Source organism: Xiphias gladius, chromosome 20 (assembly GCF_016859285.1).
Source record: "Xiphias gladius isolate SHS-SW01 ecotype Sanya breed wild chromosome 20, ASM1685928v1, whole genome shotgun sequence".
NCBI lineage: Eukaryota > Metazoa > Chordata > Actinopteri > Istiophoriformes > Xiphiidae > Xiphias > Xiphias gladius.
The window spans coordinates 5576092-5603574 of record NC_053419.1 but is presented as its reverse complement, the minus strand read 5'-3'; the positions used below and the strand labels follow the sequence as shown (position 1 = coordinate 5603574).

Sequence of the window (27483 nt, the reverse complement as noted above, 5' to 3'; positions counted from 1 at the left end):
GTCTATTTGTCGTCTGCTGTGATTCAACAGAAGCAACTAAATACTGATTTTTTATTTTAATTTCTAAGTATTGATTTTCATTTCATGTATTGATTTTCATGATTTTTCATTTCTGCCCTTGGTTTGCTGGGCTGAGCTTTTGATTTGGGGACAGAGTATGAGAGCATAGCAAAGCATGACTTCTACATCCATAATTTTGAAGCTGGAACGCTTTGTTCAGATATATTAAAAAAAAAAAAGACCAATCTGTAATGAAAACAACTACACGTAACTCGTCATATAATTGTTTTGTCGGTTAGTCAACTGACCAAAAAAATTAAAAAACTATTTCTTGGCATTTTTCAATTTGTCTGAGTTTTTATAGACTAAACAATTCATCAATCAATCAAAAAATAGTAGAGAGACTAAATGATAATGAGAATAATCCTTACTTGAAAACCTAATGTAAATTATGTTCACTGTATAAGTAACTACTGCGTATGAACTACTTTCCAACTTCATACTTCCAGCATCACAGTTCCCCTGACTCTACTTCCTGTGTCACAGCCCCGCTACGCTCTCAGCCACTGCTGCAGCTGAGAGCACGCGCTGAGGACTGATACTCGTGTTCCGAGTGACCCATGGGAGACTGGTTGGTGTAACGGCACTGAGGACACCAACCAGGGTGGGCCATGATGAGCACTTACCTTAATCTCTGTGACCAAGATGTCTGTGATGCTTCCAAGCACAGTGACAAAGTCAAACACATTCCAGGCTGCTTTCAGGTAGTTCTACAAGACAAAGATGATGCAGAGATTAGACTGGACAGGGAGAGTTCAACCTTTAAAAAGATTAGCGTTCTCTGATACAATTCTTTTTTGTATCTTTCATATTTTTTTTTTTAAAGAAATAGGGGATAACCATTCACCACCTTTTGAACCCTTTCACACTTAGTTATCAACTTTCAAACTTTAAACAGGTCAACATCTTTTATTTTCAATTGCCCTGGCTCAAAAAGCTACAAAACATTTAGATTTAATTAGAGAGTCAGTAAAATGTACACAGTGGCAAGACAAAGTGAGTGAACCCTTCTGGAATTACCTGTATAAATTTGACCTAAAATATGGTCAGATCATCTAAGCTACAATAGTGAACAAGCACAATCTATTTGAACTAATAACACACAAATCATTGTTTTCTTCTTGTCCATACTGAATACATCGTTCCAACATTCACACTGTAGGTTGGAAAATGTATGTGAACATTTTGTCAATGTCATTAGGGCTTCATCTGTCCACAGTCAGACAAACTGTCTATAAATGGAGACAATTAAGTTCTGTGGCTAATTCTCGATGGTCAAGGAGGTAAAAAAAAGAAGAAAAAAAGAAGCTCATAGTAACAACTAAAGGTTAAAGGAATCATTGATGCTGGTTAATATCTTTGTTCATTAGTCATACGACGCAAATCATGGTGCATCGTTGCATGGAGTACAGAGTCGATGGAGGAGGCTGCTGCTCGGCAAAAGAAACATCACTTTGTGCCTGAAGTCTGCCAAAGAGCAGCTTGAAACTCCACAATGATACTAGTAAAACCTTTTGTGGACTGATGAAACCGAGGTTGATTTGTTTGGGAAGAACACACAGAACTACATATGGTGTAAAAAGGGCGCCGCATATCAATATGAAAACATCATCCCAACGGCGAAGGACGGTGGAGGGAGCATCATGATTTGACGCTGCTCTGCTGCCTCTGGGTCCTGACAACTCGCCATCAGCCAGGGGAAAATTAATTCCCAGGTTTACATACTTTTTCACTGTGTTTGCTGCTAAGAAAACTCTATGTGCAGGGAATAAACTTTAACACGACATAATTCAGCTAATTTAAATGTTACAGTCTATGTATATAGTTAAGCATACACATTACAAAAGTGAATGTGCAGATGCAAAAGTTGCAGTGGTATACAGACATGTTCCCATAGACTGAAGGAGAAGCCAACCAACCAGCCAGCCAGTGCAAAAACACAAAGAACACAGAGAAATCTAGCCATCCTCTTGGCACAGAAATCTATTAGTGCATATAGAACACACACAAATGCTGACACAACCCCCTGCATGCCCCCGAATGCCGAGCTGCTGCCTGCATCCTGGAGCCCCACAGACTGGTCAATCATCCAATTCCTGAGGGCAAAGGCTGCTGCCAGGCCCTTCAGCTGCAGTCTGAAGAGATGCAGCAGCCGAGCGTTTAGACCAGCAGATGCAAGCCCATCCGTCTGGGCTTAACAGATAAACAGGTGGAGGTAAGTGGTGTGAAAAAAGCTATTTAATAAATGGGCCCTGTAAATGGAACGGAGCCAGAGATGAAATGCCTCCCTGCAGGCCAGACGGCCCCATGTTGGGAAAAGATGTATTCTTTCTGCAAACTCTTCTGTTCATCCCCTCTTTTTGTTACTAATTCACCTTCTTCATTCCTGAATTTTAGACTATAACATTACCTTGCACCTTACTGTTCTTTGCATGTTATACACCCTCTGATATTTGTTTTATGTATTTACAAATAAAATCACAATCCAAGTAGTGTGACTCTGTATCCATTTCTAAATGCTGACACTAAAGACAACATGTCAAAAAAAATCTTGTCAATCATTTTCACTTTCACAAGGATTTAATTAACTGAGGGCTACGAGCGTAGCCACAGCAGTTTAATGCAGTCACCCTCGGTCTGATTTTTCTTGCTGTTTGCATATACAATGAGAGATTTTCCCTCATGTGTGTATACAGAAACACAACAGTGAATAATTGACTGGTGTATTTGCAGAGTGCAGTGCAGCATATGGTCTTGACAGCTCACCAGTGGACCGAAGGCAATAATCTTGAGGATGCACTCCAGTGTGAAGAGAGCTGTGAAGACGATGTTTAAGTATTTCAGCATGGACTCGTACAGGTCTGGAGCTCCGTAGAACTGAGGACAAAAGGAAAAACGTAACACGCAATATATATATTTTGAAAGATATTAGGGAAGACCAGAGAGCTATATGATACTGAAACTACAAGTGTAGATGCAACCAGTAACATTACAGACGACTTCTTTATTAATTGCACCGTCGCGCTCTACCAAGCCGTTTAAAAGGTGCAAATGCCTCTGTCAGTCCCAGCTGCATACATACATTTTAATCCCCTCATTATTGGTAGGGGCTGAGTCTCGCCACTGTGATAATGGCAGGCGATTGGGACGCTGAAATTGTCTGGGCCTGTGTGTGTTTGCGCTAGTTACTGGTCACTTCTTAGCCCTTATCCAACTTTATGATCCAGAGGGAAGCTCAACATTGTAGTCATTGAGGAACATGTGTGTTACGGGAAGAAAGAAAATATATCGTGAAAATATGAAAAACTGTAACAATACTGATGTAAAGGCATAGACTGTTGTAATAAAGCTTCTGGCTAATGCTTTGTGCGGACTTCAATTAAAGTCGTGTATTTCTGTTCCTTTACACTGACATCAAGTTTTTTTTCCCACATGAAAAGTCAGTGAGAAGACAGCTTTCCCTCCTCTCAGTTTGTATCTTCATCATTCTTCCATTAACAAATTGTAAGAAAGCCTGAGTGACTGAATGATAACTGTGCATCACTTTTCTGCTAAACTGCTATACAGTTTTAGCACAAGTTGTCCACACACATTCGGCTACTCCGTCTTGCTTTCTTCTGGTGTTTTTGGCAGGTTTAGGTGCATTAGTTAGTTTCGTTTCAAATGTTAAATTTAAAAACCAAGCCTCCAGGCGGCTACTGTGCTTGGTCAGGAAAACTGGTCTGGCGCATAACGACAAATTGTTGTTGAATTGTTGTTATTGTTTTCACACTCTGGTCTTCGTGCAGATTAAACAAATGAGATATAATGCGTTCATCAGTGAGCTTTAGAGGTGCTGGTAAGCGGATTTAGTTGCCATTGAACAGAGCCAGACTAGCCGTTTCCCCTTTGTTTCCGGTCTCCAGTCTGCTGGCGGTAGCCAATATTTAAAGGACAGATATGATTGATCTTCTCACCTAACTCTCTGCCAGAAAGCGATTAAGTGCGGTTCCCAACACGTCGAACTTCCTTCAAACAGTATATCTGAACAGCCTTTCAAAATGCTAAATACATAGACAAAGGTCTATCGATCATGGCACCATGCTGACAGTGCACCTAGTTCTTAAACTAAAGTAACCTGATAGCACTGCATCAACAAGTAACTACAGGTTAGTCAGTATTTGAATTTTTTCTTCAATGCTCCACTGTGGCTGCTGCCTGATTTAAAACAACGTGATGCTTCAAACACGTATTCAGACTTTATGGACTTAATCTGACAAAAAAAGGTACATTTGAGATATCGTTGGAAAATGTAAAAGGTGTTTTCATTTACAGAACTCTTCCCTGGCACCAGCCTGCACTGACCCACACTGGTTGTTTCATTTTCTCCTCTGCGTAGATGAGTCGAGGAACTGCCAAGACACGAGCACTTCTCTCTGAGAGCAGCAGGCAGTGTTTGGCAGAAGTGTCACAGTGCCGTGCTAGAGGGGTGGTGTTTGATTTTTAACTGTTGACCATATCTCAAGGCCAGACCCACTGCTGCTGTTGTATTTCCATTTCTGTCTTAAGGATTAAATTATTAAACGGTTCGGATTTATGGAAACAGCTTCTGCAATCCTTTTTTAAATATTTCAGCAGTGTTGTATCATATTGGGAAGTAAATAAGCAAGACTGAGCCAATACACTACTTTTTTCTGGCTGACAAGTATCTGAGAGGAATTGGTGCTTTGCCTCATTAGCAGGAGGAATCACTGACCTTCATCATCAGCACCACTGTGTTGAGGGCGATTAAAGTCATGATGGCGTACTCAAATGGAGGCGACACCACAAATTTCCACATCTTGTACTGGAAGGACTGCTTGTTCTCTGGCATGTATCTTGTCAGCGGCTTGGCGTTGATGGCAAAGTCAATACAAGCTCTCTGTTCGACGAAAAGACAAAACAAAAACAGATTGTGTGGGAATCCTCTCTGATACAGGAACTTTACACCTTTCATCACAGAAACTGAACTTAATAACATGAGAGACAGCTGGCAAGCCACTAGAGGATTGTCTAAACAGTTTGTAATATCAAAAGATGAGATGCTCTTTGATCACTAGTTAATACTGTGCAGACAAAAACCAGCATGAATTCAACAAAATCCCTGTGAAGTGGAGATGAAGAGAGTGGAGAAGATAAACCCCACTGCTTTCTTTTTTAGGCTTTTATTCTGTTTGAGGGAATACTAAGTCATGTTAGATAGAACTTTCCTGGGAGTGGTATTTAGAATTGGATCAGCATGTGCTCTGATTTCTAATGAAGGAAACATTGGTGATGGAAGAGACAAACATTTCCAGAAGCTAGTGCTTCTGCAGAGATACTCAGTGTGTTTTCATGTTGCATGTAGGGGAGGGGGTCATCGTTTTCCAGGAGAAAAACTGAGAAACTGCATCTCTTTCCACCCTCCCACCTCATTCTTCTCCAGGCTACACTCCGACATGGCCTTGTCTCCCTGCTCCTGAAAGGTGATGATGATCAAAGCCACGAATATGTTGACGAAGAAGAAGGGGAACACTACAAAGTAGACCACATAGAAGATGGATGTCTCCATGCGGAAGCCTGGGCTGGGGCCCTGATCCTCGTAGGTAGCATCCACAGAGTGCTTCAGGACGCTGAAACGAAGGAAGAAGTGAAGTGACGACAGATTCATACACAACCAAGCACACAAAAATACAACTCAGGCTGTAAAACGCTGACTAATGCCTTGTAGAATACCTGAAGAGACTCAATGAATTCTTGTCCTTTCTGTGCTCTATTCCCTGGGGGGGGGCATGTCCCTCAACCTTTTTGGGGACCACTTGCAAAGTCTACCCTTACAGACTCTCAGATTATTACAAGTGTCAACGAGAGCCAGTGGAGAGAGATCTCTCCTGCTGTGGAATCAGCAAGGGCTTCATGGCACAGACTTGTTGAGCACTGTCTGTACACTTTCCATAAGTTATCATTTGTTGCTGTTTGCGAAGAACGTTGTAACTTTTGGAAAGTGCTCCACAAATGAATATGATGATGATGAGGAGGAGGACGAGGACAGTGACAATAATTAAAATGATAATAATTATTATTATTGTTGGTACTGAATGTTTCTAATTTTAAAAATGGGGGTGATCGGAAATCTGAAATATGAGGGAAAAAAAAAAGAACTATCATGATTGTCATTGAAGTTGCCTAAGATTTTTGATTTAGTTATTTACCATGTAAGAATAAGAGAACTTGACTCTAATTACAGAAATGTAAGAGTTAGAACTTTTGTCAAAAGCATATGCAGAAAGTAAAGTATAATTTCTTAGGTATCCCAAATTGTTAATACCATTAAATACTGTATATACTAGTAAATACTGCAATATCTTAATCTAAAATTCAGTTGTGAGTCCTTTCTGTTGGTCGTCGTGTTATTGTACTGTCACTACTTGTTTAGAAGTATGTGATTTTAGATGATCATGACAAGCGCAGTCGGTTTAACAATTTACTTACAATGAATGAAATAAGCAAGCGGCCATCAGCATCTCTTTATGGTCCTTGACAGAGATGCTGATGTTGATGAACGTGGCACTTTAGCTCAGACACAGACCGAAGCCATCTATGCAAAAAGCCTTGATTGCATCTTTAGAGAATGCACAGTAATTAAGCCTGGTTGAAATCAGTGGGTTTCAATCTGCACTGCACTATCTGCCTCCAGGTGTTCTGAGTGCATTTCAGGACAAGTCACTGAAGGAAAGTTTCAACAGGGCTTCAAATACTCAAGCACTGATGATCAGCAATTTATTGGCCAGCCTTACTTATATCTATCTGATTTATCAGTTTCATATTGAGGGTGCAATCCACTGTGTGTACAGCTGACTTAATGTGGTATTTTACTGTATGTATGAAAAGTGCTGCCCAAATAAAGGGATGTTGAGGTCGTCCTGGCTTACAGTGGCCAGCCCTCTCCGGTGGAGACGGTGAAGAGCGTTAGGAAGGCCCAGAGAACGTTATCGTAGTGGAACTCGTACTTCTTCCACTCTCTGGGCTGGGCTGCTACGTCATCTCTGTCGTAGTCCAGAAACTGACCCCTGAGAGAGAGAGAGGCACGTGGAGAGACAGTATCAGGGGAAATGTAGATGAAGTGTGATCAAAAGCCGAGCGGGAGAGAAAGTTTGGAAGACAGGAACTAGACAGTGACATTAGAAGAGAAAAAAGCAATTAAGAATGTCTGACCCAGTGGCAAACACAGGGGTGACTTAAGACATTTTGAAATATATAGTTTGTTTAAGAACACATTCAGGGATAAAAAGGGGAAGTTTGAATGATGTACCTGCAGTCTTTCTCCAGAGCCTTGGACTCGTCAGTGCAGTAGAAGAATTTGCCCTTAAAGAGTTGCACGGCGATAACAGCGAAGATGAACATGAAGAGGATGTAGACGATGAGGATGTTGAGAACGTTCTTCAGAGAGTTCACAACACAGTCAAAGACGGCCTGAAAAAATATTTACACACAGACACACACACACACACACACACACACACACACACACACACACACACACACACACACACACTCAGATCAATACATGTGCACATAGTTTTGAGGACACTACATTGATTATTCTTCTTTACAATACAGATGAAAACTGATTGAAATGAAAAATTCATAATGCAAAAATCTGGTTCAGAACTGCATTTAAAAAAAAAAAAACCTACTTTCATTTGTTATAACCGGAAGTGTGTTCTGAGCTTTCCTTGCCACTACAAGGCTCAGTTGAACAAAAACCTTTGAAGCACTGGAGGATAAACTCCAAAGGATAATGCGATTCAACTCGTGTAAACATATTGGGGAAAAAAATGTTTTGTTTGCCAAACATTTGTAAAAATGTACGAGTAGAAGTATGAGCTTTATGAGTTCTAAGCAAAACTGATACATTTTAAGCCAAACTATTACTCAAAGTACAGCATAATTGAAGTAAATCTGGTTATTTGTTTGAAAAGCTTTGTGTCTGATTGAAGAACCTTTCCCAATCAACTGTATGGTGATTTATATGTTCCAAATGCAAATGCGTACTCTGCTCACACTACATACCTATCCTGTACATATGGTTTTGGTGATTTGCAGGTCAAAAAGAGACTCTCCTCACCAGAAAAACAACAGTACTGAGCAACCCTTAAACCCTTAAAGCGATCTATGTTTAAAATGTTCTCAAAATGAAGAGTGAAAAAAGCATCTGACTTTCACACCGGACACTGCTGCTCTCCTACCGACATTTAACCATGACCGCCATTTTTCCTTGACCCTAAGCGAGTAGTTTTAGATGCCTCACCTTAATGAGACCTTAACCATAGAGGAGGCAGATCAGAAAACAGTCATTTGAATTGTTTTGGTAATGGTCATATGCTTTCGGAAGGCACTGTCAAAGGATTTCATCTTGCCACCAGGCATGCAGGGTCAGAAAACTCTCATTTTAGTCATTTTGAAAGACAAACAACGTATTTTGCTATTTAGACATAAGGACTTGTTGGCCAAAAGATGTCTTCACGTCTTGGTTGGAAATGAACTAAATTTGCTTGTGAAAAGTGAAATTCATTGTTTCAACAGCATTTACTAAATAACTATATTTCAATTTGTAATTAGAACCTGCTTTATGATGAAATGTAGCCAGTAAATGCTGTCGAAACTGTCTAAAAATTCACCTTTCCAACCAAATTTAGCCCTGTTTTAACCTAGATGTCCGGACATCTTATGGCCTCCAAACTATAACATCACTGCTTTCTGAGTACATAAACACAAAGGCTTGCTTGAAGTCTTTGTCTCTTTCTACCTGTCACTCTTTCTCAAGCGATTTCCCTCTGCCAGTTTGTGCTGTGATCTGTCTGTGAGATAAGGTGCTCTGTCTATGTATCCTGGCATGTTTGCAATCTAATCAATGAATATGCTACTGCATGAATGACCGCCATCGAGGCTTTTGTCTCCAGAGTGAGGACAGAGCATAATTCTCCCCTCCCCTGCCAGCCTGTCCATCAAACTCCTCTGTTCAAGTACCCAAGAAGAGTTGTGGATGAGCGTCTGTCTGCCAACTCCGATCTGTCTCAATCATGTCTCTTCTATTACTCCAATCAGATCTTTCATCCTATTGTCAGATCGATTACTTTTGGATGATCAGCTGCCTTCACCCGCCGGAGGGAAGCTGTCATCTCTGCGTCAGAGGCAGCAGTTGAGGGTCCTGCCTTGACGAGGGTCACAACAGCATCTTTTCATTAATAAAGACTCTTCACTTCATACACTATTTCATTCTGCTTGAGATTCTTTCTCGCTCTGTTGAATTCTAAAATTTCCACCTTTGGCTGCCCCCAGTGGTCGTATCAAAAAAAGATTTTCACTGAGATGGCCAATTCTTCTATGAAGCAAAGGCAATGCCACCGGAATGAAATAAACATGCAATAAACAAAAAAAATCTACACATGGTTTCTTTGATAAAGTTTCTCTATATATCTGAGAGGTCACAACATACCATCTTCAGTTTTCTGATGAGTCCAGCTCACCATAAATACATTCTAATTCTGATATTGAATATTTCTAATACTTTTGAGTTCTGTGCGTACACTGAATGGGAACTTGTGAGGTGGTGGTGTGGCTTCCTCCCCTTTTCACATTATCTCAGAGTTTGGTCGGCTTCTTCTGTAATATACAGTAGAATCTCTCTGGACTTTGCTTTTTTTTTTATAGGCCAGTAAATGATGTTTTAAATGCATATTTTATATAATGCAAGAAGGCCAGACAAATGAAAACACCAGCCAGAAACCAACTTCATCCCTGCAGGAACTCATTTGCAGTTACAAAACATTACAAGAAAGACAGGACATAGACAGGTCACCTAGAAAAGATGAGTGGCAGTCAACACATTGTAATGTGACAAATTAGCCAAATGATCGCAAAACTGCAGGTGCAGTATCAAACAAGTCCAAACTGAAGGTTCAAAAAAGAAAAAACCCTCCAAAATGAGTTCATGCATCAAGAACAGTCACAAAAATCATGCCAGCATCTGCCAGACACAGACAAATTACACTGAGAAATAGCAGTGATTTTCACAAGCAGAAACTACACTACATCAAGGACATAGTCAGTATGAATGGGGTTGACTGCTAACTGGCACACGGCCGCCTACATAACAGTGTTGCCAATGGTGGTTACAAGCTGAAGGATTACGCCACCGTCTTTGGAGTATCAAACACTCCCCTACTTGTAGGCTTGAAAGGTGGAGAAAGTTTTCATCACGGACTCAAACGTAACACACATGGCACATTCTGACCATAGAGGTGATGGTGTGAAAGGTGAAGGTGTGCTGTACTTCACTACCTAAAGGAGCAGCTACAAACATTTCAGAGCCACCTTTCACGCCTTCAAGTGTGAGTGTTTGATGCTCAAAACACGTTTTCTCATTTTTGCCTACCTCTCGTATCTGTGTCCATATCTTTAGAGGAGTGTATGTTCCGGGATATGCAGGCTGTCAGTAAGCCCCCTTGCACAGAATTGCTCCGGTAAAGGAAGCAATATCCAGTCACATACTTCCAGTTTGTGAGACTTCAACCCCTCCTTTCCCTCCACAACCCAGAGCCCCGCAAAGTTTAAAAAGCTCAAATCTTTCATCTAGAACTACAGATGAAAGATTTGTATCTGATTCATATCTGATTGAAAACTCACACACAGTATTGAAAATGCATTTGATTCATGACAGTGTGAGCGACAGTCAGCAAACTGCGGCACCAGCTGCTCTCTTGGCTTTCTTTTGGGTTTTTTTTTTTTCCTTCCCCTCAGAATGGACTTGGTGGGTGACAGATCGAATTACTGTACCTTCAGCTTGGGCAGCCGTTTAATGGTCTTGAGTGGACGCAGGACTCGGAGGACCCTGAGGGACTTGATGGTGTTGATGTCCTTGCCTTTCGTCCCTCTGTGCAGATTGAGAGCACAATTAGTCTGGGTGATGTAGTGTAACCGATGATCATGTAAAACCTCTCTTCCCATCCCCCAGTAACAAGAGCTGATTGTAGTGCATAATGTATACTATGTACGAGGAATACCTGTTTAGATTTTGTTAGTAGATGAATGCATGTTGGTGTGTAATGTTTATTTTACAGAAACATGAGGCAATAGAAGATTAATGTGTTAAGTCCGATATATTAAACAAGTACAAATTTGAGTTGTTGCTACATATTTCTACCTATTTTCTATTGGATTGATTTTTGTGGTATTTTTCTATTTTTTTTCTGCATTACACTGCAATTGGTTTTTACTTTTTTTTTTTTTTACTATGCTACGTTTATCTGATGACTGCAGTTACTTGTTACTTTAGATTTTGGTATACAAGAAATAAACTTGTGAAACGTCAATCATGTTTATTTGTGTCATTCCTCCGATGCTTATTTTTTTCCTTCCTTCTCTACTTTATTTTTTCTTTTATTCCTTTTGTCTTTTCTTTCATTCTTGCAACCACCTTTCCTTCTCTTCTGTACCTCTCTTCCATTCCCTATTTTCTTTCCTTCTTTGCATCTCTTTATTTTTTCCTTTCTTCCTTCTATATCTTTTTTCTTCCTTTATGTACTTTTTGTTCCTTCATTCTATCCTGTATTCTTTTCTTTTCCTTATTACCTCTCTCTTTCATTCATCTCTGGATTTCTTTCATCCTTTCTTTTGGTCCTTCCGTCTGCCTTTTTTCTTTCTTTTTCACTTTCCTTCTCTTCTATTTCTTTTCCTCCTACTTTTGTCTTTACTCTCTGATCAATCACCCATCCTTTCCTTCTGCCTTTCATTCTTTTACTCTCTTTCTTTCGTTCAGTTCTTTTGGCCTTCTCACTATCACAATTAACAGTCACACAAAGCTAACATGCCGTTTCTGTAAAATGACATCCAGCATTTTATACTTTCCAAGAGTAAATGCACAAAGAATCAACCCCTGGTGCAGGAGACAGCCTCTTTGCAGGAACCACTGCTGTCAGTCAGTGCTGATGCTGCACTTTTTGTTAACAGAGTGGGAGGTAAGTGTGTGGGGCTTTAAAAACGTGCAGTTATGTTAATAACATACAGCTGAGCCATCATTCACTCAGAGACTGACATTGGCCAAGGACAGTGGGAGAGGGATTCTTAATTAATGAGAAACACGAACACACAATTGGCTGTCGTTCCCAATAATAAAGGGTTTCTCATTTCTTACTTACTTTAAGGAATTCTGAGAAGTAGAAAGAGAGAGTGTCTCAGTATCTATGGATGTGCAACAGCGACAGTTTCATGTGTGAAGAATGTGGAGAGGGACTCGAGCATACTAGGAAGAAAGTCTAAAAGCCCTGTTAGTGGCCCCCGGAGGCACCACTGCTCCTTGCGCCAGCATGTCGCTAGGGTAGAGACACCTACCGACCAATGTTTTCATCCACTAGGGACACAAACTACTCCAAATGTAAAAAGGTGCTGTTTAATAATGAATTAAAAGAACATATGCAGCCTTTATCCAACGTGTTTTGAGCGTGCTCGTCCTCATAGAGCAACTAAATATGTGTGTCCAACATCTGCTCACAATCATGCATATGGGAGTTCAGTAAAAAGTGGTGGTCAAAGTTCTTTTTGTAACCCTTTGTTTTACAGGGCCCTTTACTAGAGAGTAATTGATATCTAACTGTTGTTTCTTACGAACCTTCATAAAAGAAATTGATAAGGACCAAGGGAAAATGAAGGCACTTTTATTTAATTTTTGCAATGAAACTGTACCATAACTTTATTTTTTTCCTACTTTTCCACCTGAATGGATTTTATTTTGAATTGCCTATCTTTGAACAGTGCTCTGTTCCTGTCCTTCCTAATTTCTTCCACCCTTTAAAGCCAGTTGCTTTAAATTTCCCCAAAACTTACTGGGACACACACACACACACACACACACACTGTGACACACTTGGTTGCCTGGTGGAGAGTATTTGGGGACTGAGGGATTCATGAAAACTAACTGTTTAATTAATGGCTTTTTACGAATTACTGGTTGAAAAAAACAATTAGAATAATTAATTTTATCTACGCTTCATGTGTGTAAAAGTGTATAATGAGCTAGATATGGAGCTAAAGAGGATAGACTCACGCTTCCATACATTTCAGGCCTGGGGGCCTTTTCATTTCTCAGTGGAAAACTCTTAAGTCTAATGAAATGGCATGCAGCTCTCATGCTCAGATGACTTTGTTAACCTGGCATGCAACCTGCAAAGTCAATGCCAGTCCTTGATATTCAAGGACCTCAACACATTGAGACTGCAAGAACAGTCTCCCGATAGCTTTCAGAAGCACCGTGGGCAAGGAAGATGCAATGTGTGTGTGTGTGTGTGTGTGTGTGTGTGTGGTGGTACAAGGCCATGTGTTCGCATCAATGAAGTGCAGATCAGCAGTGATTGCTAATGTGCTCAGCAGCCAGACATACGAGGTCATGCTCAGTCATCATGACTGGTCCTCTCAGCTGCCCCCTGCTGAGAGCGAAGAGCATCTCCTAGGGACGCAAGAGCTGACGTCCAATCAGAGAGCACTTCACTGCCTCAGCAACATAGAGTGCATTAGGCTCCTTCTATCTAGCAGTTTCATGTTTTACAGAAGATTAAATTATAGAGTGAATTTTGAATAATGTAGGTGAAATTATATTCGAGTTCAATTGTAACTGACAGGTGGAGCTCATTATTTTCATTCTATAGTACTTTGTCAGTGTTTATTCTAATTATTACAACAATATACAAATCCAGGTTATCAGATTTTAAAATTTATTTGCAGCACAAATACTCCGTAGTTCAATTGTTTGTTGTATTTTTGTTTTTTTCAGGATCTGGTGAATAATCAGCAGCTCAATTGCACTTTTTTCTCCATTTTGCTCTTTACTTTCAATTACTGGGAGCATAAATGCAGATTGAAAAGTGGTTTATATTTTCATCCCCTTCTAAAAATATTACACCAAATGATGAGCCTTCCATACTATGTTATTTAAGAAAAAACAGCTATCTAGTATTATTTTCTTTACATTCTGTACACTGACTGCACAGGATGAAAGTTTTTCAATTAAATAGACGGTCAAGGTGAATCCAGGTACAAAGCTATAATCCTTTATCGATTTCCGTCTAAAACCACTGCATAGAGAATGAGAGATGTAGGTGAAGGGCAGGGAGGTGACTCGAGCTGCAGGCTATAATCTCTGGGCAATTTGACCAATTAAGCCCACTTTAGTGGTGATTAAAGGAGATTTACATGAAGATGAAACGATAGACAGACTTTTTAGCTTTGACACAACTGATACCTGAGTGTGCAAGAAGAAAGATATTCAGTGCAGATTCATGCTGGTGCATGTCTGCAGCTATATGGGAGTCTTCTGAAAGCTATGAGGTGGAGTTCCCAATATTGTCGTTTTGTTTTGATGTCCCAATATTGGGACAGGAGGTCACTTTTCTAAGAGGAAAGAGAGGAAGGAGGGAGGGAAATCATGGTCATATCCGAAGCCACTTCGGATGGAGTCTATTTGGAAAGATTGATAAGAGGAGCGTTCTCTGTTTCACATGTGGGAAAAAGGGACGAGGGGATCAATAAGCAGAAGTTATAGGGACAGTTCCCACCTGGCCACGCTTTGTTGCGATCTGATGCGAAAAAGCAATGATAAGCGCACACACACACACACACACACACACACACACACACACACACACACACACACACACACACACACACACACACACACACACACACACAATACACAAACACAAACACCACCCACACGAACGGAGCAAACAAGCATATAAAGAAAGACAGAGCAAAATAAACGTATTAAGCAGATATCACACAGGCATGAAGATACAGTGACATTATTGGGCACAATAAAGAGAAAACAAAGATAAGAGATAAACAGAAGCACTAAAACTAATTTTCCTGCAAAAGAACAAAGCAATAGACAAGTCGGATAAAATATTCAAATGAAATAGTGATTATGTGTACAGAACATGTGGATAAATAGATTTTATAGCTGGAAGATGATCATGGCGCCATGGACAATTTTTCACTTTGAGGGAAGCAAAGACGAGAGGACAGTGTGAATGAGAACAATTCACTGTATGACTACGTTCACACTGCAGGTGAGAAAATAAAGTCAAATATATAAAAAAAAAAGAAAAAAAATCACAATGAATCTGAATTTTTCAGTTCTGATGTAGGCCACTTTCAAATACTATGAGAGATGAAGTCCTGATGTAACCTCCACAATAGCCACAGTTTCAGTAGCTTATGAAACTATTTAAAGTCTCTAATTTAGGCTATTACATTAACCCTGGTCCCAGATCTCAGAATCACATCCATTCCCACGACCGATATTTTCAGCGATTAAACAAGGTCTGGTACTATACTCAGGGACGGCTGTTTTTCCTGGTTGGAAAAAATAACCGAGTCAATCAGAGCTGTCTTAATCAGGAATTAAAAATGGGAACATCATCATCAAAAATAGTGACAAGGAAACTGTCACAAAACTGCCACATTTACGAGGTTTGTTTAGGTTAAAAAATGACTCGTACTGGTTAGACAAAGATCATAGTTTGGGTTAAAATAAGTTCTTTGTTAAAGTTAGTGAAACATTGTGGTTTGGGTTAAAATGACAACTTCACAGGGGTTTGGGGAGCTTTGGTATCACCAACCAAATGGTTAAGGTTGGAGGACATAGTTCAAAGAAGAAACCAATGTTGACTGTTGGTTGGAAACGGAAAAGAACAGCAGTCTCCCGTGTTTAAGATCAATGTTTTGTAGATACATCCATCCATCCCGACCTTTCAACTTTCAACTTTATTTGACCCAGGAGGGCAACTGGATTTATGGCGTGACTAGATACCTCCCTCCCTACGTGGACTTTGTCACTCTATAACTTAGCTCCCTTCATAATTACCATGGCCACTAGAGGGCTCTGTCACTTCAAAGTAAACATAGCAAGTGCCCCATGTTTTGGGGCACTTGCTGAAATGACTGATGCTGTCATTCTTCTTGGGGGGCTATCTCAGATTGACAGATCAACTTGCTGAATAAAAACTCTTGAATTGGGAGTATTTTTTTTGATCACCCGGAAAAATTGTTCCAAGCAACAGCTACCGCAAAGATTGTGTTGACAGGACAGTAGGACATCCAGCACAAATCATCTAAACTATTCCTTTAGGTGGTAGAACCGACATAAGCAGATATGGTGGATCAAAGTTGAAGCAGGAAGTCAGTTTCTAAACTGTGATGGATGTTTACAAGGGGCAGTTGATAATTATACTGTTAAAATCTGATTGTCTGATTGCTCATGTTTGTTGTTGCATCCAACTTCTTTTTAGCAAAGCCCCAGCATTCCCAGATCACAGTAACTAACTTGGTGAGTGTGTTTTCATAACTGAAAATGAGATCCTACATCAAAATAAGATCCAAGTTGGAAGAGGCCAGAATTATCCTTTGAGCCTTGCAATGTGAACATAGCCTGTCACATGCTTATGTGCCATGAATGTGAGCCGATGAGGGAGATGATAGGAGGGACAAAATGCTGGACAGGAAGTGAACGTGGGAGGGAGGGATGAAGGCAAAATGGTGCAATCTGATAACCTTTGTATGAGTGCATCTCACTCTTCTACATATATCAAAACAGGGCCACAGCATACTGGACCAAGCCTGCTAAACGGGATGATGTTGTTACACTTTCAAGCATTTTTTTATACGTATAAAAGAACAGTGAATTGTTAGTCTGAAAGACACTGACAGAATGCTGAAAGTTACATCATCTTGCATACGTATTATACTTTAAGTTTTGGTTTGTAAAAATGAAAAAGAAATGGTTTATACAGTAGCTACCATTCACTCTGTTTCATAGTTTTCGATTAGCATCTTTTTTATTTGCGTGCCTTTTACAGACAGCAGCACTCAGATTCTTTGTGTTCATGAATATCCTGGAGCACCTTTCACTCTTATGAAAGCTTGAACCTCTGAAACTGTTGTTCCTGACACTTCAGTACTTTTATTATTCACTGTGCGTTATGTATAGTGCTCCTACTAACACACTAAAATATATACAATAAATTTGAAAACAGGTAATTGCACTTATGCAACCTGAATGCAGATGTAACACAAACACAGTTACATAACACAAACAGAGTAAATGCCAGTATCTTTGATTGTGACTGTGGCAGTGAGGATAAGAATAGCAAATAACAAAATATGACATTTGTTCAAAACATTTAGTTGTGAGAGGAAAGCTGCTGCAGACACTTTTATAAACTCTGCAAATGACAGTAGCTAAGAAGGACAGGAAGGAAAGCAGAAGACACAAACAGGAAGACAAGCACGTGGATAGAGCGAAACACAGGCAGAGAGAGCAGGCATTACCCCATAAGGCTCCTGAAAGCAATCCAAGCCAGACAACAAAGAAGGAAGGAAAAAAGTGAAAGAAAGACAGAGACAGTCAGCAACAGATAAAAGACAGATAGAAGCATCAATCTACAGCTGGCGATACAGAAGAAATCAGAACGACACAAAGTGTAACAAAGAAAAATACACAAGTGACATATTGTGGAAAAGTCCAGGACAGAGTTGATATGTTAATTAGTGGTGGATGTGTAATAACTCACAGAATATGTGATCACTAGAGACCCAGAATGCACATCTCCAAGCTTCAAGACACTCATTCCTTCCCTTTATAGTGTGGCTATGGATAACATTTATTTCCAATTGGCAGGAATGTGTCTGTTAAAATCATATAAATGTCCTCTTTAATGATTTCAGACGAATTGCTATATGCTGCTGGAGCTGTTCTTTCACAATGTGGTAAGTAGGTGTAGTATATGCATGACAAAACACTCCAATGTGTCCCAATATACAAAATAATGACCTTGACTGAGAAAATTCGCCTCCACCTCGCCTGTTACTTTTTAAACATCAAGACATACAATGCAGAATACATAGATCTAGTGCAAACTGTTGCTGTTTAACTAAACAAAATTTTAAAATTTCAAAATGTCATTCTGTTATTGTGATTGTAGTTGTGATTTAAAATGACAAAAAACTTGAAAGGAAAAATGTAATTTGTTAAACTACAGTTAAACTAAATGCATACAACAATTATTTCAGCAGTGTTTTGAGCTGCAGGAGTTGCAATTATGTGCCACCTTAAAAAAAAAAGAATCTCTCCTCTATTCCTTCTGTCCCCTCCTGAAATTATGACCTATCAGCCAAACTGTGCATGGCCCATCATCCGACTAGCAGGGAGGGTCTGTGGAGACTTTGTGACAATGAAAGATGAGTCTGACATAGTCATGTTGGCAAAATAACCCTAGGAAGCACAAAAGCCTAAGAGTGACCAGATGAACACAATGGACTTGTTTGTTAGAGCAAAACACAGGAACAGCAATACCTAGCCCCAGTGTGTTAGCCAGCTACCCCGATCAAGGGGTAGACACTGGAGAGAAGGTAACATTAGCTGAAAATACTGTAGTACAAGACAACCTGTAGTTTGTTCAAACATGTTCTTACCGTTGTATCCTTCCCTGAAATACATTACATTTAGACTCCTGCTGGGATTAGAAAAGCCACATGCAACCATTCAGGAATAAAGAAAAAGCTGACTTACGAGCAGGCAAAGGCCACCAGAGCTCCACTGACCACAATGAAGTCCAGAATGTTCCACAGGTCACGGAAATAAGAGCCAGGATGGAGGAGCAGTCCCAAGTCAATCATCTGGAGTTACGGAATAAAGACTGATAGATTAATATAGAAAATCATACAAGCTGTCACAGAGATTTTCTTTGTTTGAAAGGCTTCTCTAGAAGCTCTCCTTTCTTCTTAGCTTGTACAAGACCTCTGGTTTTCATATTTAGCACCCTTTTTGCAGTGACCCACAGCATTCATTATCAAAAGTGTCTGGCTTTAGGGCAAATTGTTATCACAAATGAGAAGAGGAAAACCACAAACCTATTAGCAATGCCAGTGCTGCCGTCCACTGTGTGATAGCCTTGTCAGTAAGCACGGATTTGATAATCAACAGATCAAAACATAGCGAGACATAGAGCTAAAACCAAGCTAAATTGTGTTAAAATGATATATCCCAACATGAAGCAAGTCCTAACTGCATGAGGTTGTTAGTTTGGTTGAAATTCTGTTGAAACCATTGTTGTAAGTAACCTAAATGTCTAAAAAACTTTCAATTTTAAAAAAAACCTTTAGCCCATCCTGGAACCCTGGATGTTTTTTGCCCTGCAAATTACCAAACTTTACTTAGTAGGTTTTTTCAGAGCTCACATCAAAGTGTACCTCCAGTCTCTTCTCACCTTAATCACCATCTCAAAAGTGAAGACTCCAGTAAAGACATAATCCAGATACTTGAGAACCTGCAAAAACAGAAAGTAGGAAAATATCCTGATATGACTCATCTACAGATCCAGTGACAGATGCTTTCAGTTTAAGACACTTTGGAAGTGTGTGTGTGTGTGTGTGTGTGTGTGTGTGTGTGTGTGAATGGAGCAGATATGCACAACATGTTCCTCTGCCCTGTCAGAGGTCTCAGACTCTGTCAGCTTTGTACTCTCCTGCACACACATATCGCTTGAGCAACCACGCGAGAACACACACACAAATAAACAACACACACACACACACACACACACACACACACACACACACACACACACACACACACACACACACACACACACACACACACAAAAAAACACACACCATCACCTCAGATTCCCTCTGTTCCCCTGACTAGAATATTAATTAGATGTGCTTGTCTGTCAAAATGCAAAAACCCAAGTCTTGTGTCTTTGTGCATATATTACTTCCTTATTCCCAACGTGGGCTAACCTGTCATGCAGGGATATAAAGAGTACAGAGACATTTTGCCAAACTAGAAATGCACCACTTTTGGCATTTTAATCTAAAATTTCTCAAGTGAGACTGTCAGCATTTTACCAAAAATGACTCCAAAAAGCTTGTTTTTGTGCTTCCTATTACTTGTTCCTCAATATGGGCAAACTGTCCAGCCCTGTTAGCAAGGACTCCTCAATCAGTCCAAATGATTCAGCCAGTCAGCTCAAATGAGCTGTGTCTGTGTGGTCGAAGCCTCATGCGCTTGTGTGAGTGTGCACATTCTTCGTGCAAACGCTGGTCTGTGTGTCTATGTGTCTGGCAACCAGTGTGTTTGGTGTATATATATCCAGATGTTTATTAATGAAGTCTAGATGTCAGTCTGACTCACGTTATTGCGCGGTGCGTTGGCTTGTACGGGGTCCTCGGCTGCCAGAGCAATGCTGCTCATAGTAATGACCATCAGGATGCACATTTCAAAGTAGCGTAGGTTGACAACGTAGTGACACAGCCGACGCACCCTGCAAGATCACACACACACACACACATAAACACACAAATACACAAAAGTATAAGTACACACGGAGTAGTGACAGCTCACTGGGTATATTCAGGTGAAGTCTTCCAATAACAGGCCACAGACTGACTCAAGGTCATCTGGGTTCACAATGTGTTTGAATGGAATCAATATTTAACTTCTTCTAAAGAAATACTTCTGTATGAAAAACGTTTCATTTATACTGTATGTTTCTATCAATACAGCACTTGCTTAGCTAAACCAAGGTGAACAGAGCCCTTTTTCTGCACTTCCTGGGATTAATAATTTGACAAAGGGCTTTCGAAAGGTGAATCATAAAGAAGATCTTGACATCATCAGAAGGAGTAGTCCACCATTTTCCAGCAGAGTATCATGGCTTCAGATTTGAAGTATTGACACGCTTCTAAACAGCTTTACACTCTGCTACAAACCACCCCAGTGAGAGATCACGGTCGACTAAAGCCAACAGAACTACATCCCTGGTATCAAAGGAGCATAGCAGACACCCGAGTTATTGGACTGCATGTCCCCAAAATCTCCCAGGATGTAGAAAACATTTCAAATGAAGTAAAAGTTCAATACCTTGTGGACTACCAAATGGTCTGGGGGCTTTCTCCTAATCTAACTCAGCACCAGTTGGTAAAAGCTCTGCTCAACTCTTCTCATTTCATGCAAGTAGCCAAGACTTGCAGCCATGGATCTGATTATATGACCACAATGCTGATTATTGATATTAGGCCTAAGGCATTCTTGTATCTTAGGCTTGAAGTTTGGAATGGGCAATCAATAAGTAGCACAAGAGTCCAGTAACAAATCACAGCCCAGGTTCAGATCACACAGGACATTCTTAATAATCACCCAACCCTCAGGTTTGTCCATCACTATGCAGAATTCAAATCTCTCAGTAGAACTGTGGAGGACTCACCCAGCACCTTCTCCAGAACTCCACCCAGAGATGCAAAGAAGACCAGAACACCAGATTGCTTTTAAGCACACAGGCACAGACAACATTCAGAGTCTTTGCAGACAGTGGAGGGCCGTGTTTCTTCAAGTACCAGTCAGGCATATAATACAATCTATGAACTCCAGTTTGAGTATGGGATTCATGATTTTGTCAGCTTATCAGACATACTCTGAGACAAGCTTTTACATTTCTTGAAAGTTATTACAGTGCCAAGTATTTCATCTTTGGTCACGATGATCACGATGTAAGTTATTGCAAAACAGTGTTGACATTATAAGTAATCTACCGGGACTGTTATTTTCATTGGCCACGGCAGTGCCTGCACCAGAAAGCAGCCATCCTCTCTGCGACATGCAGTGATTAGAGAGGAACATCTTGTTGCGCAGGAAAAATTTCAACACACCCTTGGTCACCCCAAGTCTCCTGAATGTCCCAACACCAGTGCGGTGCCTTTCACCTAGCTCTGGAAAATAGGAGATCCCAGCCTCTATCAACTTCTTTTCCATAGCCAGTGCTGTGCTATCACTCAATGTCCTGCACCGGCAATCACTCTTTCCCTATTAGATTCCAGACTCCTACACCTAAACATGTGGTATTTTCAGGTAAAAAACATATTGTTTTTAAAAACATGGAATATTATCCGTCAGCTTTTCTTTTCAACCTTAAAAACAATTCAGGAGTTTGATTTTTGTGCAATTATTATTGTAGATAACTCAAAAACAGGCTCAGTAGGCTATCTAATGCAAGCATCCCAAATTTCTTCTTGTTGAAATACTGATGAACAGATGGAGGGTGCCCGAAAAAAGCAATACATTGATTGTATAACATACGGCCCTTCATTTCAAGAATTGCTTTGACAAAGTAGGTGAATTTCAGTTCACTGTGTCCCTTTTGTTAGTTTTTCCCAATGTACATGGTAAACTGCTAATCATGTATGGGTTTTATGAACTTTCTGTTGTTCTTAATTCAACCCAAACCATCAATCTAATTGCACGTCACTCATCTCAGTTGTGACTCACGGATTTGTTTGCCCAAAGATGAACATGGAGCTGTAGGGAAGGATCTGCCGAGGCCCATTAGCTGCCTCCTCGTCCTCCAGCTCTTTCTTCTCCTCACTGAGTCGGAAGTTGTCACAGTCGACGTTGTTCACTGGTGTGGAAAAATAAATATATTCATTTTGCTCAAAGAATCACAAAAATTTGTGTGAAGTGAGATATTGTCTATGGATTCAAGTGGCAGGCTCTTAGTCTATGTGGTTGTTGTATGATCGTATTTACTTTCTCGACTAATTAGACATTTCTCATAAGATGGTGGTTGCAGTGTCAAGACCAAAACATAGGAGATGTTGTTAAAGAAATCTTAGTTGATAATAACTTTGTGCAAAAACAAACACATACACATAAATATGAATAATAAGTAAATATAGATAAATATATAACTAAATGTTAAATATATATATATTTATTCTTTTTCATCGTCAGATTACAAAAATAGTACGTCAGGTTACTTCAGAAAAGTGGCAAAGTAATTCAAATGTAACTAGTATTATGTCAGAGTATACTGCTTGTGGCCTTATTAGTTGATTTTTAAACAGGGCACAGGCTTTGTCTGCAACTAAAGGGAAATTCAGTTATTGACAACATGGTCCTTATTTTGGTACATTTGGACATCACTGATAGTCTTTATATTAACATTTTACTCACCAGTTTCTTTGCTGAAATCGGGGGATGAGGTGTCATTCTTAATTAGTCTTAATTAACCTTAATAAACCGATATGAATATTGGCCAAAACATCAAAAATAACATTTTTCCTTCAACCGTCCCTATCCCTCCCCATATTATATGACCATGACATGCTGTACTCACTGGGTATGATGGTGGTTTCTCCAGGCGGGGCAGTGATGGTGACAGGAATGTGGATGGCGTTGCTGTTGAGGCCAGCCTGGCTGGCCCTGGTTGAGTTCTTCTGGTTGTCAGCATCCTCTTGCTTTTCTCCAAGACTCAGGCTACTGCGCATTGGCTGTAGAGGACTAGAGGCGAGGCCGTTGTCCTCAGCATCTGTCTGCCTCTCCCTGGGGAAAGAGATGGGGATCTTATCGCAGGCATCATTACAATCTGCTCACAGGGTGCTTCGAGCTTTTTCTGCCAAATGATATCCATGTGAGAAAAGTTTGTCGGCCCTCCTGGGAGACAGACCAAAACTTATGAGGCAACAAACTAGGAGCAGACTTTTACTGCCATGCTATCCAAACACACAGTTGCATGGTGTTTATGTAAAATGCATAGTTTATTCTCACATCTTGCATAGTGTCTTAGAATGTGAAATTCAAGTCTAGAAAATCCAACGAGAATGAACTAAGCCAAGTCAGATGCATACCAGGCCGATTGGAGGTGTAGGGAGTGTTTACATAATGTTATGACATGCTACTGTTACACCAGAACCTCACGAACAAATATTTAAAAGTGGCAGTGAAGATTAATTAAGCAAGCTGTTTTCTCACCTCAGATCTATTCAGAAACTGTGTTATGAGAAATCTGATGATTCCAGATCAGCCAGCACATGTAAGTGCCCACAGATTGCTTTGCTTGTCCAATCAGGTGACTTAAGGTATAGTTACATTAGCCTTCCTGTGCCTGCATTAGGCCCTGAAAAAGGATGTGATGCCACGCTTCCAATATGGGGAATGAAAAAATAAATATTGAGCAGAGGGATCACAGCTGTGGGAGTCATGCTGCAGTTTGTAGTCTGGTAGCTTAATGCTGTTGTAATGAAAAACTCTAAAATAATAACTTCTTCTGTTTCCAAACACAGTGCATCAGTGACTTGACCTGACTTGCATATTCACCGCAGCTGGCTGGAGATAGCACCAAAACAGGAAACACATTCTTGAATTTTACCATTTTTGAGAGCTGCAGTTGAAGTGAACTGGAGACGGGGCGAATACTGACTAAGTATAATGTGATAATAATTGATTTTTTATCCGCTTGGGGGCAGCTGAAACAAGCTGTAATCACAACATTGACATCACCTTTTAGTTGATAGGGGGAAACTGGTTAGCAAACATTTGCTGGTTTACACATCCCGCAGGCACGGAGCAACATCAGCATTTATTTGGGGTCCTGTTTCTGGCCATCAAAAGAATGTAAGACCCATGTTCACTCTCTTTAGCTGTGTTTTTGGACTCCAACTCCTGAGGGAAAACTCTGAGTCTTTAGCAGCGGAATTCTTCACTATGTTCACCTGCTAGTCTCTGATTGTGTCTATCTGCCTTTTGGTGTGGAGCAGATAGTGGAGATCTAGTTTTTTTTTTTTTTTTTGTGCTGAAAACAGCTGATCCAGTGTCTAGAAAGGATGCTGATGAGAGTGAACCAAAAACAATGGGCGCTCCATAAGGCTGAGGGTAACTGCAGAGCTGGTTGGCAATTCTCTGTGGGTTTCTTACTATGAGGGACCCCTTTCACATACAAGTAGTCATGTGACCTGTTGTTAATATAAGAATATTGATTATAGCTGTTTTAAAGAGAGATCTGTCATTTGCCTATTGTAAAGCCAACTTGAAATGATGTGCATCTCGGGCTAATTCATCCATTGCCGTGCCACAACACAATGAGAGAGATGAAACTATGAGCTAGCATTGAGAGGCATCACTAATTACATAGTCCTGTATGATTTAGGCACCGTACATATTCTGATACTTCAGAATTTGGTTACCAAATGTATAAATCCCACATAACACAGGCTTAATGTTAAATTCACATTCATTGTGGTATCCGGGCACAAAGGTGTTCCTCCTAACTTTCAACATTTCTCAGATTTAATCAGTGAAAGGGAAAGTTTTCTTTATGTCGGTTACCAAGATGATAGCTAACAAGTGCATATTTATTATTTTGTCCTGTCACTTATTATCCATCACTAAACCATTAGTTGAAAACTTCTGAAAATATATTGTTTTTATCATTATTACTTATTGTTCACTGACCAAGATTCCTGTTCTCATAGTTCGGGCCGTTATTTGTACGAGTTATGATAAAACTGAACTCATACGATTTCATTGCTGTGAGGAAATGGCACAAAGCTTTAAATCTTTTCAAAAACAAGACCCAGGCTTAAAACCGGGGCTTGGAAAAAATTGCGTACTCATAATAAAGTGTGAATATTTAAATATGTAGGTCTAATGTAAGGTCACTATAAATATCATCAACAATATCTGGAACATATCAAAACCATCTTGAAATATATAATTGCAGCCTTACCTTTGACCTCTGGTTCCATTCTTGTTCCTCTTCCAGTCATCTCCATCCAGAGTCGACTGAGCTCTGACCATGCGAGAGCAGCGTCCCTTCCTCTCATTATCCCCTGCTGCCCCCCTCCCCTTGCGCTCTCCCTGTGCACCATTTGCTAGCATCCCGTTTCCCTCTTTTGGTGGGCGATGGGAGTGATGATGGCGATGCCCCCTGTCCTCTCCTCCTCCACCTCGCATGTCATTAGTCTCCTCCTCAGGGGAGCCAGCCTGGTGGTGGTGCCTTTGTCCCTGCCCTCCATCGCGGCTTTGGCTCCTCTCTCCTCTCTTCTCTTTCGGCTGGGCCCCGTCAGCATTGTGATCTCTGTTCCTGCTGTGATGGATGTGGTGCCTTCCTCCCCTGCCATCACCTCCATCTCTGCTCTCCCCGTTTTTGTCGCGTTGGCGGTGATGCCTTCTGGAGTGCGTGTGGTAGCTGTCTCCTATGCCATCCTGCCGGGGATCCCCCGCCTCCTCCCGGCCTGCTTCTGGAGGCCTGCTGGGTTTGTCGCCGTTCCTGGCCTCCACCACGAGCGGCCGGTCCAGGTGAGTCTTCATGTCGGGGTGCAGGTGGAGGGCAGAGGACATCCGGAGGCGCTCCTCTGGGTCGAGCTCGTTGAACAGGGCCTCGCTGCTCGCCCTCATGTTGTGTCTCCTCAGCTGGTTGGTCCTTTGCTCCCACACTGACATGGTTTTTGCTGACCGCTGCTGCTCCTTACTGCACACAAGAATCAAACCCACAGGAAAAGATCATGTGATGATGAAAAACAATGACATAGAAACCTTTTTGTTTCTTGCTTCTCTCTACTTTATGAGTTATTTTTCATATGGATTTTGGGGGAACATCAACATCCACAGTTTCATCCATAGCCACACAATCTACTGCTAATATTGCTAAAGTAAAGTAATTGAGAAAGAACCAGACATGAGGTGGTCTATGGATGCTTCAACAAATGTTCGCCATGGTAAAGCTTTCACTTACCATGCTTGAGTGTTATACAGAGAAGGTAGTTCAAATCCTCAGTGGCAAAATATGATTCTTTTTACCTTCTGACCACTTAAGACAGTGAAGTTTGCCTAAAGCTGAGGATCTTAACAGTCCGTTCTCCTGACATGACCTGATTATGGTAGGGCCATCGCTTATTGTGTCACATGGCTTTGATACAGCAGAAAAACAATTCTATCTCACTCTCCTGGGATAAAACTTTCACCAGTGGCAATCAGAATGAAGAACAAATTAGGGTTTTCCTTGCATGCTTTTACCTGATTTAACCCACACTCAATATCTGTAGTAACATTGTGATTTTCTAAGTTGATCTGAACGACTTACAGCTACTTTGTTTGGGTGAGAAAAAGGCAAAGGACAAGTTGTCTTGTCAGTGTTTTCATACACTGCTTTTCAAGGATTCTGCCTTAGGCTCGTTCAAATGACTAAGAACTGATGCAAAGCAGGCTTTTCGTGGACTGAAACAGATGCATGCAACAGTAGAAATGTAAGACTGATAAAACAAAAGTTTCGAAATACCAAGCTGTAGGGATACAGTACATTAATTTTTCCCATTATGACTTTAAAACAAAAGCAACTAATTCATGTTTTTTAGACACTCTTCAAGACTGAATATATCCTGAAGTTCAATTCAAACTCTACAGGCCAATCGTAAGGCCTCTGCTGTCCCATGAGTCCACTACAGATTTAAAAAAATAAATAAATAAATAAAAAAAATCAATTTAAAACTTGCGGAAATAGTTGAATTAAGTATTTCTACATGGTGTACCAATCCGAAATC

General features: G+C 40.5%; 1 protein-coding gene across 1 annotated transcript in view; it reads right to left on the bottom strand.

The window, feature by feature from the left end:
* The window catches only part of cacna1bb (calcium channel, voltage-dependent, N type, alpha 1B subunit, b), a 176241-nt gene that overhangs the window by 30539 nt on the left and 118219 nt on the right, over positions 1-27483 (bottom strand). Inside the window, exons 22-34 of the mRNA XM_040157092.1 lie at positions 25671-26414; positions 23283-23488; positions 22436-22565; positions 20306-20435; positions 19377-19436; positions 18680-18786; positions 10897-10993; positions 7370-7530; positions 6990-7127; positions 5489-5690; positions 4796-4960; positions 2827-2937; positions 687-770 (exon numbers count right to left, since the gene is read on the bottom strand). Coding sequence (XP_040013026.1) covers positions 687-770; positions 2827-2937; positions 4796-4960; positions 5489-5690; positions 6990-7127; positions 7370-7530; positions 10897-10993; positions 18680-18786; positions 19377-19436; positions 20306-20435; positions 22436-22565; positions 23283-23488; positions 25671-26414 — 2335 coding nt within the window. The remainder of the gene's footprint in view (positions 1-686; positions 771-2826; positions 2938-4795; positions 4961-5488; positions 5691-6989; positions 7128-7369; positions 7531-10896; positions 10994-18679; positions 18787-19376; positions 19437-20305; positions 20436-22435; positions 22566-23282; positions 23489-25670; positions 26415-27483) is intronic.